We start from the raw sequence: 15,215 nt of genomic DNA, 5'->3' as shown, positions 1-15,215 counted from the left end.
ATGTGACCCTCTCTCAGTATCATCCCTCCCACAGTGTGACCCTCCTCGGTACCACCCCTCCCACAGTGTGACCCTCCCTCAGTACTACCCCTCCCACAGTGTGACCCTCCCTCAGTACCACCTCTCCCACAATGTGACCCTCCCTCAGTGCTACCCCTCCCTCAGTGTGACCCTCCCTCAGTACCACCCCTCCCACAGTGTGACCCTCCCTCAGTGCTACCCCTCCCTCAGTGTGACCCTCCCCCAGTACTACCCCTCCCTCAGTGTGACCCTCCCTCAGTGTGACCCTCCCTGAGTACTACCCCTCCCACGGGGTGACCCTCCCTCAGTGTGACCCTCCCTCAGTACTACCCCTCCCTCAGTGTGACCCTCCCTCAGTGTGACCCTCCCTGAGTACTACCCCTCCCACGGGGTGACCCTCCCTCAGTGTGACCCTCCCTCAGTACCCCTCCCTCAGTGTGACCCTCCCTGAGTACTACCCCTCCCACAGTGTGACCCTCCCTCAGTGTGACCCTCCCTCAGTGTGACCCTCCCTCAGTACCCCTCCCACGGGGTGACCCTCCCTCAGTGTGACCCTCCCTCAGTGCTACCCCTCCCTGAGTACTACCCCTCCCTCAGTGTGACCCTCCCTCAGTGTGACCCTCCCCCAGTACTACCCCTCCCTCAGTGTGACCCTCCCTCAGTACCCCTCCCTCAGTGTGACCCTCCCTCAGTACCCCTCCCTCAGTGTGACCCTCCCTCAGTGTGACCATCCCACGGGGTGATGTACTGTCCAGAGCAGTTGAGATTTCGAACAGTGGGAAGTTCTGTACTCACCGCTGTGTCTTATACGATCTTCCAACAACTTGCTCTGTTGACAAGGAATCTTCCTGCTGAATATCTGGGCAGAGCGAAGGAACATGGCTTCCACCGCTGAGCCCTTTAACAAGGCAATCTGATCCTCATGATCCAACATCTGGAAGCCTGCAGACAACAGAGCCAGTGTCACGCACATCTGTCTCACTCCTCTGCAACCTTCACTGACCGGCAACAGCTCTGTCTCAGTGTTCACCCACACATTCAGTGGACTCCTCGCAGTAAAACCATTCATAGTCCCAGGGCTTGGTGTGAATGTAAGATTCAAACGTATTTATCATGCGTACATCAGTGAGAACCAAATCTCTCAGACCCACTACCATCGGGAAGGAGGTACAGGAGCATCAGGACTAGGACTGCCAGACTGGGGAACAGCTCGTTCCCTCAGGCTGTGAGAGTAATAAATACCCTGCCACCATGGTCTCGTTTCTAGGAGAGCCAGCTGTTCACTGTTTACCTGTGCATGCACTACATTCATTTCGAATTATATTTCATTAATTATTTATGGTGAGGTTTTGGTTTATGCGCTATGTGACATGTTTTGTGGGTGTACCGTGGTCCAGAGGAACACTGTTTCATTTTGTTTTATACATGTATAGTCAGATGATGAACTTGATCTTGAATCTGAAATGCAGAACACTAGACCGCAAACTCCGGTCTCACCGCTCTGTGTACCATTGGGGTGGTCATCGAACCTCGTTCCTCTTGAGACACAGAACTCTGGAACCAGTGGACAACTACTGACCGTTGGGTGCCACCGGCTCTCGGCCAAGCTGAACGTCCAGCCACGGATAACTTGCACCTGAGCTGCTGGCTGGACGCAGAGCGGACGCTTAGAGTCGTGGCTTGACTTCAAATTCCCCGCATCACTGTCTCGAAACCCTAACCTGACCCCAAACTGCCCAAGATCACCCCAACGAACCTAAAAAAGCAACTAAAGCAGGTTTTCTTCCCACTGAGCTGGGAGTGAGGTTGGATTCATCTAAGCATAGGCTGATTTAGGAACGTCCAGTATGGTCTGGAACCGGCCCAGAGTGTATCGCTGCAGCAGGGCATGGGTCCGAATGCAGGGGATGACACAGCACTTGGACAATTTAAATGCCAGGCCTGATAGACTGAAAGGCAGAGTGTTGGGACTGAGAAGCAAGGGTCAGGGCCATTTTGGCTCCGTGATGGTTTACTCCACTCTCCTTGGTGCTGGGGCTGAGGATGTGTCGTGTTCTAGTTGCTCTCAGCTTAGTGTTTGCGAGTTTTGCAGTGAATGGCCCTGCTCTGTGATAAACTGAGACTGAAGCAATGGACCCACTCCGACTGCTCCAGGCTTCGATCTGTGGGTTCAATTCAATTCTGAATGCCGTTGCTTGTTTTATTGTTTGTACGATTCATATTCTCTCTCTCTCTCTCTCTCTCTCTCTCTCTCTCTCTCTGTCTCTCTCTCTCGCTCTCTCTCGCTCTCTCTCGCTCTCTCTCCCTCCCTCTCTCTCCTCTCTCTCTCTCTCTCTCTCTCTCTCGCTCTCTCTCTCTCTCTCTCCCTCCCTCTCTCTCCCTCTCTCTCTCCCTCTCCCTCTCCCTCTCTCTCTCTCTCTCTCTCTCCCTCTCCCTCTCCCTCTCCCTCTCCCTCTCCATGTTGGGTGTTGCTCACTTTTAAAGTGGATTCTTTCAGGTTTCTTGCTTTCTGGCTGCCTGTAAGCAGACGAATCTCAAGGTTTACATACATACTTTGATAATAAATGTATCTTGAACTGAAACTTGAAATTTCTGAGCACCGCATGAATAACTCACACACGATACTGGAGAAGTGCATTTTGTGTGTGTTATTTAACATTTCCAGCATCTGCAGAATCTCCTGCATCAACATATTGGATGAACTACCCTGGGCCCATCACACAGATACAATCACAAGCCAGTGTCAAAGTCTTTACCTTCTGATGAAGTTTAGGAGGCCCAGCTTGTCACCCAACACTCCAACAAATTCCTACCGATGTACTATTGAAAGTAGGCTGACTGTTTGCATCACGGTCTGGTATGGCAATTCAAGAGTGCAGGAACGTAAGAGATGCGGAGTGGTGGACTGGTGCATCACAGGCCCATCCCTCCCCACTATCAGGGGTATCTACAGAGGTTGGCCTAGAACCCTCTGGCTACCCTGCTTGTTAGGCAGTGTCTCTATTACGTCCTTCCCTTCTGCCCACCGTCTTACTCTGGCTTCTTCCCTCTTCCTATCCAATCCTGAGGAACGGTCTCGGCATGAAACACCATTTCCACAGATGCTGAGTGACCTGCTGAGCTTCTCCAGCATTTTGTGTGTGTTTCCTGCTGATCTGATGCAATCTGCCTGTGTTGCCGCTAAAAGTAGTTTTCTCATTGCAACAGCGCACATGGCAATAAACTCGAGGTTGATTTTCGGTGAAAGGAGCTGGAGTTGGACCCACTCACCGGGTAGCTTCTTGGTGAACTCCACCAGTAGCTGGACGTGACTGGTTGCGGTTTCAGTGAGGAGCAGGAAGTTTTCCTCAGGACTGCATCGCTGCTGCAGCTGGAGAGATGCGGAGAGCACTGTCAGACCATCACATTACCAGCTCGCTCAGAGACGGAACCCAAACAGTTCAGTATGTCAACCCATGGAGGACCCCTTTGTACAGTCCCCCCAGCCTCTCCCACAGTGACTCTAGCACAGAGTCACTGACTCACAGCTCCAGAGGCCACAAGGGATAGGAACAGAATTAAGCCATTCAGCCCCTCATGACAGCTCTGCTATTCCATCATGGCTCATTAATTATACTTCCTGCCTTCTCCCCATAATCTTTAACATACTTACCAATCAAGAATGTATCAATCTCCACTTCAAATATACCCTATGACTTGGCCACATCTATCTGAAGCATTGAATTCCATAGATTCACCACCATCTGACTAAAGAAATCCCTCCTCATCTCTGTTCTAAGGGGATGTTCCTCTATTCTGAAACTGTGCACTCTGGTCCCAGACTCCCCAACTGTTGAAAACAATAAGATCCCACCTCATTTTTCTAAGCTCCAGCATGTGCAGGCTCAGAACCATATATCATTTCTCAGGTGTAAATCTTTTCATTCTTGGGATCCCAACTTTGGGTGCTGTCTGTGTGGAGTTTGCAAGTTCTCTCTGTGGCCATGTGGGTTTCCTCCTCCTGCTCTGGTTTCCTCCCACAGCCTAGCAACGTGCAGGTCGCTGGGTTACTTGGCTGCTGTAAATTGCCCCCAGGGTATTGGTGAAGGGTAGGATTGGGGGGGTGAACTGATGGGAATTTGGGGAAAATTGTTAAGTAGGCATTTGGTGTGTTGCCCTCTTTAGTCAGGGGACTGAACTGAGGAGACTCGGGGTAGTGTTACAGCTCTGTAAAACTCTGGTTAGACCACACTGGGAGTATTGGGTTCAGCTCTCATTCTAGGAGCGATGTGGAAGCTACCGGGAGGTTGCAGCCCGGGTTAGACGGCATGCTTTACGTGTATGGGTTGAGAAAATTAAGACAAAGTTAAGAACAAAGGAGGCTGCCAGGTGACTTAATGGAGATGTACAAGATGATACCCAGGCACGGATAGAATGGACATTCAGAGACGGAAGTGGTTAGAATGAGGGTATAATTTTAAGGGGATTGGAGGGGAGTGTAGAGGGAATGTCAGAGGTAGTTTTTTTTTTACACAGAGTGGTGGGTGCATGAAATGCACTGCCAGGAGTGTTGGGAGAGGCTGATAAAACTCTTAGATAGACACATGGATGAAAGAAAAATGGAGGGTTGTGTGGGAAGGAAGGTTAAGTTGATCTTGGAGTAGGTTAAAAGGTTGGCACATCATTGTGGGCTAAAGGGCCTGTTCTGTGATGTAATGTTCTATAAAAAAGAATTAGAAAAGATTAGCACGAGTGGGTAAAAGAGATTTGATGGGTGAAGATCTCTACTGCATAACCTTAGGGCTCAAGCTCTGTGGAATCTATCTCTGGCCCATTCTGGTGAGGAGAGAGTCCCATACCTTCATGAGACAATTGTATGACACATCCTAGAGGAGGTGCAGTCAGAAACTATCTCTGTGTTTAAGAAGCAGGACAAGGAAGGAAATGGTTGTAATTCAGGCAAATGGGATTAGTGCTGATGGGAGAAAGAAAGGATCTGTGTCTGCGTTGGTCACCCACTCCAACACTTACCAGTTTCTTGGTCAGCTCTTGAGGGACGCGGTACTTGGAGAAGGCATCAAGGATGTGCCTTAGGAGATCTTGTTGCTTTGGGGTAAATTCTATTTTCTGCTGAAGAGACAGAATTGGAAGAATCAGAACCCTGGCTCAAAACTTAACCAGAGCTTTCAGACAATCAACCATGCCGTAGACCCTGAGTGACTGGGGCAGATCGCATGAGAATGGGTTGCCCGTGTGCTGTAAGTGAACCTGACAATAAAACAAGGGATGCGGTTGGTAAGATCAGCAGACTATACCCTTGTATCATCTGCGCTATCTGCCCCTCAAGAAGTTGGGAGCGGGCCGCACCATAGCGTAGCAGTTAGCACAATGCTTTAGAGCACCAGTAACCAGGGTTCACCATGATCCCCATAATCCCCATGATCTCATCATTTCCTCCAGGTTCTCCAGTTCCCTCCCACGTATCGATTCCTAAGACGTACAGGCTTAGGGTTAGTGAGTTGTGTGTGTGTTATGCTGTCTCTGGCAGCGTGGTAACACTTGCAGGCTGACCCAAGCCATCCTCAGTCGGTGCTGGTTGCTGACGCAGTCATTGTATCTTTCAATATTTCAATGCACACGCTAATGTTTACCTTTATTTGAATATTGCAGTCCTTCAGGAAAAGGAGCTCCCACAGGGGAAGGAGTTCCAGGGTTTAGACCAAGTGACAATTGAGGACCAGTGATAGGTTTCAAATCAGAGTGAAGGAGACCTGCAGGAATTCACTGTGTTTGTGTTCCTGTTCTCCTACCAGGAGGTAGAGGTCCCGGGTTTGGAAACCATTCTGAGGGAGGTTTTTGGTACCCAAAGCTCTCCACTGAGCTAGGTTCCCTCACCTGATGTCTGACCATAGGGGGTTAATCACAGGGTTTAGACAATATCTCCTCTACCCCGGTTCAGCTGAGGAGATGAAGCTCAGAGGCAGACAAGTGCTTAGGATGATGAGATCCCAGGTTCAATCCCCGGCACCTCCACACTGGTGACCGTGAAGTGTTAGGGACAGCATGGCAGTGTTGTGGTTAGTGTAAGACTTCTACTGCACCAGTGACCCGAGTTCGATTCCCTCCACCATCTGTACGTTCTCCCCATGACCATCCTCCGGGTGCTCTGGGTACAGATTAGTGTGTTAATTGATCACGTGGGTGTCACTGGGCAGCACCAACTCACTGGGCCGGGAGGGTCTGATGCTGTGCTGTATCTCCCTATAAAAACGGAACTCCCTGTTCCTCACCTCTCCCCCCTCCAATAATCTCCCAGACCACCAGCCCCTTGCTCCACCCCACTCCTCCCAGCTTGCTATTCCCCACCCTCCGACCACCCCCATCGTCCCTATCTCTGACCCCTCACACCCTAACCCATTACTCACCCCTTCACTCATTTCCCCATTTTAGTTTATTTTTATTTTATTTAGAGGTACATTGCGGAACTGGACCTCTGGCCCACCGAGCGTTACTGCTGGCAACCCACCCACTTAACCCCAGCCTAGTCACAGGACAATTCACAACGACCAGTCAACCTATGAAATAGTATGCCTTTGGACTGTGGGAGGAAGCCAGAACACCCGGAGGAAACCCACACAGTCATGGTGAGAACATACAAACAGTCAGATTCACTCTTCACCGATCACATTCTCACGAGTCCTCCTTCCCCTCCCCCTTCCCTTTTTATGCTGGCATCTTGCCCCTTCCTTTCCAGTCCTGGTGAGGGCTTCAGCCTGAAACGTTGACTGTTTATTCGTTTCCATAGATGCTGCCTGAGCTGCTGAGTTCCTGCAGCAATATCCTTTCAGATGCTGACAGACTGAATGCCAGACTCCAATGCCCTGAGCTGTGATAGCATCGTGCTAACTGCTGCCCGGTGTAAGATCAGACTGTGCCTTTGGGAAGATATAGCACCCCTTCCCCCATCGCTGGGAAGCATAGTAAGACTGGATTTACTTTGATGTGCTTGGTTGTGGATGTCACTTGCTTGGAATCCAGTCCGTCCATGGTCTCCGTTTCAGGCGGGTCGGGGGGCAGTGAGGGGCACTTCCTTAGTCGTTTCGACTTGCACTGAATTTCTGTTAGCAGACCTGCAAGAGCAGAAGGTAGATGCCTGGATTACTCACTCCTCTCCGAACAACCCCAGTTCACTGGTGTTCTCAGGGTGGTCCCAGTACCTGTCCAGATATGTCTGAAGTACCGTCAGTGACCCTGCTTCCCTGCTCTCTCTGGCAGTGTGATTCAGGTGCTCACCTCTCTCTGAGTGACAAAGGTTCCCCTCAAATCCCTGCCAGCATCTAGTACACATTATATACGAGAGTCCAGTAGCATTATGCTGTCATGTATTTGACTATGGCACATTTGAACCGTGTGCCAAGTTCTTATTCTGAACCCTGATCACTAAAATGGGCCCTTTTGTCCTAATTGTGTCCTTTGATGAAAATTGTGTACAAATACATTCAATTTATGTTTTACTTGTGACTGTGATGCTGCTGTAACTGACCCTTTCATTTCACGCATGCACGCACACGTTCAGGCGGTAGTAAACTCCACCTTGACTCTGACTTTTACCGCAATAACCAATCACTCTCTTACTTATGGAGACCCTATCTACATATTGCAATCTCCTTAATGCTCCCACAGCCCCCAATGACCCTGTGATTTCAGTCTGTGAGGCCAATGTGAGGGAGGGTGAACCCACTGACAGTATGCGGCCCAGGTGGAGTGCCTGGCCGATTACCAACGCCCTGCACTGAGCAGTCTGACGTACACACCTGAGTAACCTTCACAAGCTCCCACAGCCCCCAATGACCCTGTGATTTCAGTCTCTGAGGCTGACATGAGAGCACCCTTCAGGAGGGTGAACCCACGGAAAGCATCCGGCCCAGGTGGAGAGCCTGGCTGATTCCCAAACCCCGACCCCTGCGCTGAGCACTGGGTGGAGTGTTCACTGAGATCTTTAACCTCTCACTTTGGCAGTCTGACGTGCACACCTGCTTCAATCAAAAACGTGGTAACCTGCTTCAGTGTCCATCGTCCAATGATGTGTGCATCCACGGTGATGAAGTGTTTTGAGAGGCTGGTAATGAAACACATCAGCTCCTGCCTGAGAAGTGATTAGATCCAATCCAATTTGCCTACTGGAGCAACAGGTGCGATACCATTGGCTCTTCACTCAACCCTGGAACATCTGGACAGCAAAGATACATGCATCAGGATGCTCTTTATGGACTACAGCTCAGTGGTGAATACTATCATCCCCTCAAAATAATCAATAAGCTTCAAGACCTTGGCCTCAATATTTCCTTCTGCAATTGGATCCTCAGTTTCCTCACTTGCAGACCTGAATCATTCAGATTGGCAACAACATCTTCTCCATGATCTCCATCACTACAAGGCTGTATGAATAGCTCTCTGCTTTATTCACTGTACGCTATGTCTGTGAGGCTAAGCACAGTTCCAGTGCCATATTTAAATGTGATGATGACACCACTGTCATTGGCCAAATCCACAGCGGTGATGAATCAGCATACAGGAGGGAGATTGAAATTCTGGCTGAGTGATGCAACAACATCCTCTCACTCAATAGCAGTAAGACCAAGGAGCTGATTATTGACTTCAGGAGAGGAAACAAGAGATCCATGAGCCAGTCCTAATCAGGGTATCAGGGCTGGAGAGGGTCAGTAACTTTAAATTCCTCAGTGCTCTCATTTCAAAGGACCTGTCCTGGGCCCAGCGTGTAACTGATATTATGAAGAAAGCATGGCAGTGCCTTTTCTTCCACAGGAGTTTGCGAAGATTCGGCATGAATCTATACCTTTGACAAACTTCTATAGATGTGTGGTGGAGAGTATGTTGACTGGCTGCATCACAGCCTGGTATGGAAACACCAATGCCCTTGAATGGAAAATCCTACAAAAAGTACTGGATATAGGTAAATTCCTCCACTCCACTGAGCACATCTACAGGAAGTGTTGTCACAGGAAAGCAACATCCATCATCGGGGACCACCATCCAGGACATGCTCTCTTCTCACTGATACCATCAGGAAGAAGGTACATGAGCCTCAGGACTCACACTTACAGGTTCAGGAACAGTTATTACAGCAAGGCATTTGATAAAGTACCCCATGCAAGGCTTATTGAGTGAGGAGGCATGGGATCCAAGGGGACATTGCTTTGTGGATCCAGAACTGGTTTGCCCACAGAAGGTAAAGAGTAGTTGTAGTCGGGTCATATTCTGCATGGAGGTCAGTGACCAGTGGTGTGTCTCAGGGATCTGTTCTGGGACCCCTACTCTTCGTGATTTTTATAAATGACCTGGATGAGGAAGTGGAGGGATGGGTTAGTAAGTTTGCTGATGACACAAAGGTTGGGGGTGTTGTGGATGGTGTGGAGGACTGTCAGAGGTTACAGCGAGACATTGATAGGATGCAAAACTGGGCTGAGAAGTGGCAGATGGAGCTCAACCCAGATAAGTGTGAAGTGGTTCATTTTGGTAGGTCAAATATGATGGCAGAATATAGTATTAATGGTAAGACTCTTGGCAGTGTGGAGGATCAGAGGGATCTTGGGGTTTGAGTCCATAGGACACTCAAAGCAGGTGCGCAGGTTGACTCTGTGGTTAAGAAGGCATACATTGTATTGGCCTTTATCAATCATGGAATTGAGTTTAAGAGCCAAGAGGTAATGTTGCAGCTATATAGGACCCTGGTCAGACCCCACTTGGAGTACTGTGCTCAGTTCTGGTTGCCTCACTACAGGAAGGATGTGGAAACCGTAGAAAGGGTTCAGAGGAGATTTACAAGGATGTTGCCTGGATTGGGGAGCATGTCTTATGAAAACAGGTTGAGTGAACTCAGCCTTTTCTCCTTGGAGCAACGGAGGATGAGAGGTGACCTGATAGAGGTGTAGAAGATGATGAGAGGCATTGATCGTCTGGATAGTCAGAGGCTTTTTCCCAGGGCTGAAATGGTTGCCACAAGAGGACATGGGTTTAAGGTGCTTGGGAGTAGGTACAGAGATGTCAGGGGTAAGTTTTTTATGCAGAGAGTGGTGAGTGCGTGGAATGGGCTACTGGCAATGGTGGTGGAGGCAGATATGATAGGGTCTTTTAAGAGACTTTTGGATAGGTACATGGAGCTTAGAAAAATAGAGGGTGTAGGTAAGCCTAGTAATTTCTAAGGTAGGGACATGTTCGGCACAACTTCGTGGGCCAAAAGGCCTGTAATGTGCTGTAGGTTTCCCTATGTTCTATTACCCCTGAACCATCAGGCTCCTAAACCAGAGGGGATAACTTCATTCAACTTCACTCGCCCCATTACTGAACTGTTCCCACAACCTATGGACTCACTCTCAAGGACTGTTTATCTCATGTTCTTGGTATTTATTGCTTATTTTTTTATTATTATTATTATTACTATTATTATTTCTTTTTTTCCTCTTTTTTTTAATATTTGCATAGTTTGTTGACTTTTGCACACTGGTTGTCTGCCCTGTTGGTGTGGTCTTTCATTGGTTCTATATGATTATTGGATTTATTGAGTATGCCCTCAATAAAATGAAGCTCGGTGATATATATGTACTTTGATGATAAATTCACTTTGAATTTTGAACTTCAGAAGAAACAAAGTATGTCAGTATTGCTTTCAACAGGGTCAAAACAGTGACAGATTGGGAAAAAAGGAGGGAGATGATAACGCAGGATTCTGCAAATGCTGGAAATCCAGAGCAACACACACAATATTGGAGGAACTCAGCAGGTCAGGCAGCATCCATGGAAAGGAATAAGCATTCGACGTTTTGAGCTGAGATCCTAAATGTGAGCCTTCCTTGGAGTGGGAAGCCAGTATGGGTCATTGAACAAGGAGCCGATGGATGAACAAGCCTGGAGGGCTTAGGATTGGAGTAGCAGCGTTATAGGTAAGCTCATGTTGTTGAAGGGTTTTGAACAGGCAGCGAGCCAGGACAGGATGGGAATAAATGACTCGCTACAATATTTATAAATAACACTTGATGTTCAATTCATGAGTCACTTGAGCAGCCTCTTTAGAAGCTCAATATTTCCATTGCTGTCTGTACTGGAGTAGAACAGCTTCCTCTCCATCTCAGTACCAAGCTGCACAAACTTTAGAGGAACAATTCCTGTTTGCAAATCCCAAATCTCCCGATATTCAAACCCTTACAAACTGCAACCTCAACTTTACCAATCTCGTAAAGTACATACCTGCATGTGTGTGTGTGTGTGTGTGTGTGTGTGTGTGTGTGTGTGCGCGCACACGTGTGTATTGATCTGTGTGTTTGCACGTATGTATTAGTATGTGTGTGTGTGTGCGTGCGCGCATGTGTATTGATGTGTGTGAGTTTGCACGTATGTATTGGTATGTGTGTGTGTGCGCACGCGCATGTGTATTGATGTGTGTGAGTTTGCACGTATGTATTGGTATGTGTGTGTGTGCGCACGCGCATGTGTATTGATGTGTGTGAGTTTGCACGTATGTATTGGTATGTGTGTGTGTGCGCGCACGCATGTGTATTGATGTGTGTGAGTTTGCACGTATGTATTGGTGTGTGTGTGCGCGCACGCATGTATTGATGTGTGTGAGTTTGCACGTATATATTGGTATGTGTGTGTGTGTGCACGCGCATGTGTATTGATGTGTGTGAGTTTGCATGTATGTATTGGTGAGTGTGTGTGTGCGCGCACGCATGTGTATTGATGTGTGTGAGTTTGCACGTATGTATTGGTATGTGTGTGTGTGTGTGTGTGTGCACGCATGTGTATTGATGTGTGTGAGTTTGCATGTATGTATTGGTGAGTGTGTGTGTGCGCGCACGCATGTGTATTGATGTGTGTGAGTTTGCACGTATGTATTGGTATGTGTGTGTGTGTGTGCGTGTGCACGCATGTGTATTGATGTGTGTGAGTTTGCACGTATATATTGGTATGTGTGTGTGTGTGCACGCGCATGTGTATTGATGTGTGTGAGTTTGCATGTATGTATTGGTGAGTGTGTGTGTGCGCGCACGCATGTGTATTGATGTGTGTGAGTTTGCACGTATGTATTGGTATGTGTGTGTGTGTGTGCGTGTGCACGCATGTGTATTGATGTGTGTGAGTTTGCACGTATATATTGGTATGTGTGTGTGTGTGCACGCGCATGTGTATTGATGTGTGTGAGTTTGCATGTATGTATTGGTGAGTGTGTGTGTGCGCGCACGCATGTGTATTGATGTGTGTGAGTTTGTATGTATGTATTGGTATGTGTGTGTGTGTGTGTGTGTGCGTGTGCACGCATGTGTATTGATGTGTGTGAGTTTGTATGTATGTATTGGTATGTGTGTGTGTGTGTGTGTGTGCGTGTGCACGCATGTGTATTGATGTGTGTGAGTTTGCACGTATGTATTGGTATGTGTGTGTGTGCGCATGCGCATGTGTATTGATGTGTGTGAGTTTGCACGTATGTATTGGTATGTGTGTGTGTGCGCGCACGCATGTGTATTGATGTGTGTGAGTTTGCACGTATGTATTGGTATGTGTGTGTGTGCGCACGCGCATGTGTATTGATGTGTGTGAGTTTGCACGTATGTATTGGTGTGTGTGTGTGTGTTTCAGGGTGGCTAGGCAAAGGCAAAGCGAGGGGAAGAGTTGCTCTGTCAAAGCTCTAGTCTTGGTCTGTGTTGAACCAGTCCAACAGTATAAGACTAAAGGCAAGGCTAGCACGGGTGAGGCTGTGATGGGTGAGGCTCCACCTATCAAATCTATCCCCCTTCCCACATCCCTTCACCCCTCTCATCTCTAAACCCCTCCTCCATTACTAATCTTTCCCCCCACCATCTCTACCTTTCACTTCTCCTGTCTCTACCCTCCTTCCCATCCCAACACCCCCTCCCCATGTGTAACAAACCCCCATCTCTATCATTCTCCCCATCTCTCCTCTTCTCCCCGTCACTAACCCTCTTCTCATCCCTAGCCCCTTCCTCGTCTCTACCCTATTTCCTGTTCCTACCACCTTTCCCGTCTCTATGCCCTCCCTGCCCCCATCATCTCTACCCGCCTTACTTCACCTTACATCCTCCAAAGGCTCTAGTTCGGGCCCGAACATTCTGAATGTGCCCCACCAGCTACCAATCCTCTGACTTTTATCCCCCTCCTTGTTCCACCCTCTCCCTTCCCCTCTCTGCCCAAATCCAGCTATGTCTCTGATCTCCCCTCCCCAGCAGAGGTGCCGGTGGGCATTCTGGGCGGAGTTACTGTGATGGGAGACAGTTCTGGGGTTGGTCATTGTCCGGAGTGCGGCTGTTTCCTGAAGCGTGCTGTTGGGTACTCACATTCGGCAAGCATCCCCACTTCCTTGCACTTCCGGAGGCGGCATTCCTGGCATTTCCTCCTCATGTACATGTCCATCTCGCAGTTGCCTCCGTTCTTGCACTTGTACACCGCGTTCTTGGTGACGCTGCGTCGGAAGAACCCTGGAGAAGGGCAGGGAGAGAAGACCAAGTGGGTGCGTCAGGTTGCTCCGTTCTAACTGATTTCTTACTTTGCATAAGTCCACCACCCCCGCCGAGGCACGGTCTGTCAACATCTTCACCCCTACCGAGGCACGGTCTGTCGACACCCTCACCCCTACCGAGGCACGGTCTGTCAACATCTTCACCCCTACCGAGGCACAGTCTGTCGACACCCTCACTCCTACCGAGGCACGGTCTGTCGACACCCTCACCCCGACCGAGGCACGGTCTGCCGACACCCTCACCCCTACCGAGGCACGGTCTGTCGACACCCTCACCCCTACCGAGGCACGGTCTGTCAACACCCTCACCCCTACCGAGGCACGGTCTGTCGACACCCTCACTCCTACCGAGGCACGGTCTGTCGACACCCTCACCCCTACCGAGGCACGGTCTGACGACACCCTCACCCCTACCGAGGCACGGCGGCGTCACCCCTACCGAGGCACGGTCTGTCGACACCCTCACCCCTACCGAGGCACGGTCTGTCGACACCCTCACCCCTACCGAGGCACGGTCTGCCAACACCCTCACCCCTACCGAGGCACGGTCTGTCGACACCCTCACCCCTACCGAGGCACGGTCTGTCGACACCCTCACCCCTACCGAGGCACGGTCTGCCGACACCCTCACCCCTACCGAGGCACGGTCTGCCGACACCCTCACCCCTACCGAGGCACGGTCTGCCGACACCCTCACCCCTACCGAGGCACGGTCTGTCGACACCCTCACCCCTACCGAGGCACGGTCTGCCGACACCCTCACCCCTACCGAGGCACGGTCTGTCGACACCCTCACCCCTACCGAGGCACGGCGGCTCACCCCTACCGAGGCACGGTCTGTCGACACCCTCACCCCTACCGAGGCACGGCGGCGTCACCCCTACCGAGGCACGGTCTGCCGACACCCTCACCCCTACCGAGGCACGGTCTGTCGACACCCTCACCCCTACCGAGGCACGGTCTGTCAACACCCTCACCCCTACCGAGGCACGGTCTGTCGACACCCTCACCCCTACCGAGGCACGGTCTGTCAACACCCTCACCCCTACCGAGGCACGGTCTGTCAACACCCTCACCCCTACCGAGGCACGGTCTGCCGACACCCTCACCCCTACCGAGGCACGGTCTGTCGACACCCTCACCCCTACCGAGGCACGGTCTGTCAACACCTTCACCCCTACCGAGGCACGGTCTGTCGACACCCTCACCCCTACCGAGGCACGGTCTGCCGACACCCTCACCCCTACCGAGACACGGTCTGTCAACACCTTCACCCCTACCGAGGCACGGTCTGTCGACACCCTCACTCCTACCGAGGCACGGTCTGTCGACACCCTCACCCCTACCAAGGCACGGTCTGCCGACACCCTCACCCCTACCGAGGCACGGTCTGCCGACACCCTCACCCCTACCGAGGCACGGTCTGTCGACACCCTCACCCCTACCGAGGCACGGTCTGTCGACACCCTCACCCCTACCGAGACACCGTCTGTCGACACCCTCACCCCGACCGAGGCACGGTCTGCCGACACCCTCACCCCTACCGAGGCACGGTCTGCCGACACCCTCACCCCTACCGAGGCACGGTCTGTCAACATCTTCACCCCTACCGAGGCACGGTCTGTCGACACCCTCACCCCTACCGAGGCACGGTCTGCCGACA

The 15,215-nt window shown here is 50.6% G+C and overlaps 1 protein-coding gene across 4 annotated transcripts in view; it reads right to left on the bottom strand.

Moving 5' to 3' along the window:
• Positions 1-15,215, bottom strand: part of nr1h4 (nuclear receptor subfamily 1, group H, member 4) — an 81,030-nt gene that overhangs the window by 25,250 nt on the left and 40,565 nt on the right. For 3 of the 4 annotated variants that reach the window (XM_059978551.1, XM_059978555.1, XM_059978554.1), the window contains exons 3-7: positions 13,371-13,511; positions 6,997-7,130; positions 5,032-5,130; positions 3,292-3,391; positions 817-963 (exon numbers count right to left, since the gene is read on the bottom strand). In XM_059978551.1, coding sequence (XP_059834534.1) covers positions 817-963; positions 3,292-3,391; positions 5,032-5,130; positions 6,997-7,130; positions 13,371-13,511 — 621 coding nt within the window. The remainder of the gene's footprint in view (positions 1-816; positions 964-3,291; positions 3,392-5,031; positions 5,131-6,996; positions 7,131-13,370; positions 13,512-15,215) is intronic. The other variant, XM_059978552.1, reaches the window with a different exon arrangement.

Source organism: Hypanus sabinus, chromosome 8 (genome assembly GCF_030144855.1).
Source record: "Hypanus sabinus isolate sHypSab1 chromosome 8, sHypSab1.hap1, whole genome shotgun sequence".
Lineage (NCBI taxonomy): Eukaryota > Metazoa > Chordata > Chondrichthyes > Myliobatiformes > Dasyatidae > Hypanus > Hypanus sabinus.
The sequence above is the reverse complement of the archived record's forward strand: the minus strand, read 5'-3'. Positions and strand labels throughout refer to the sequence as shown.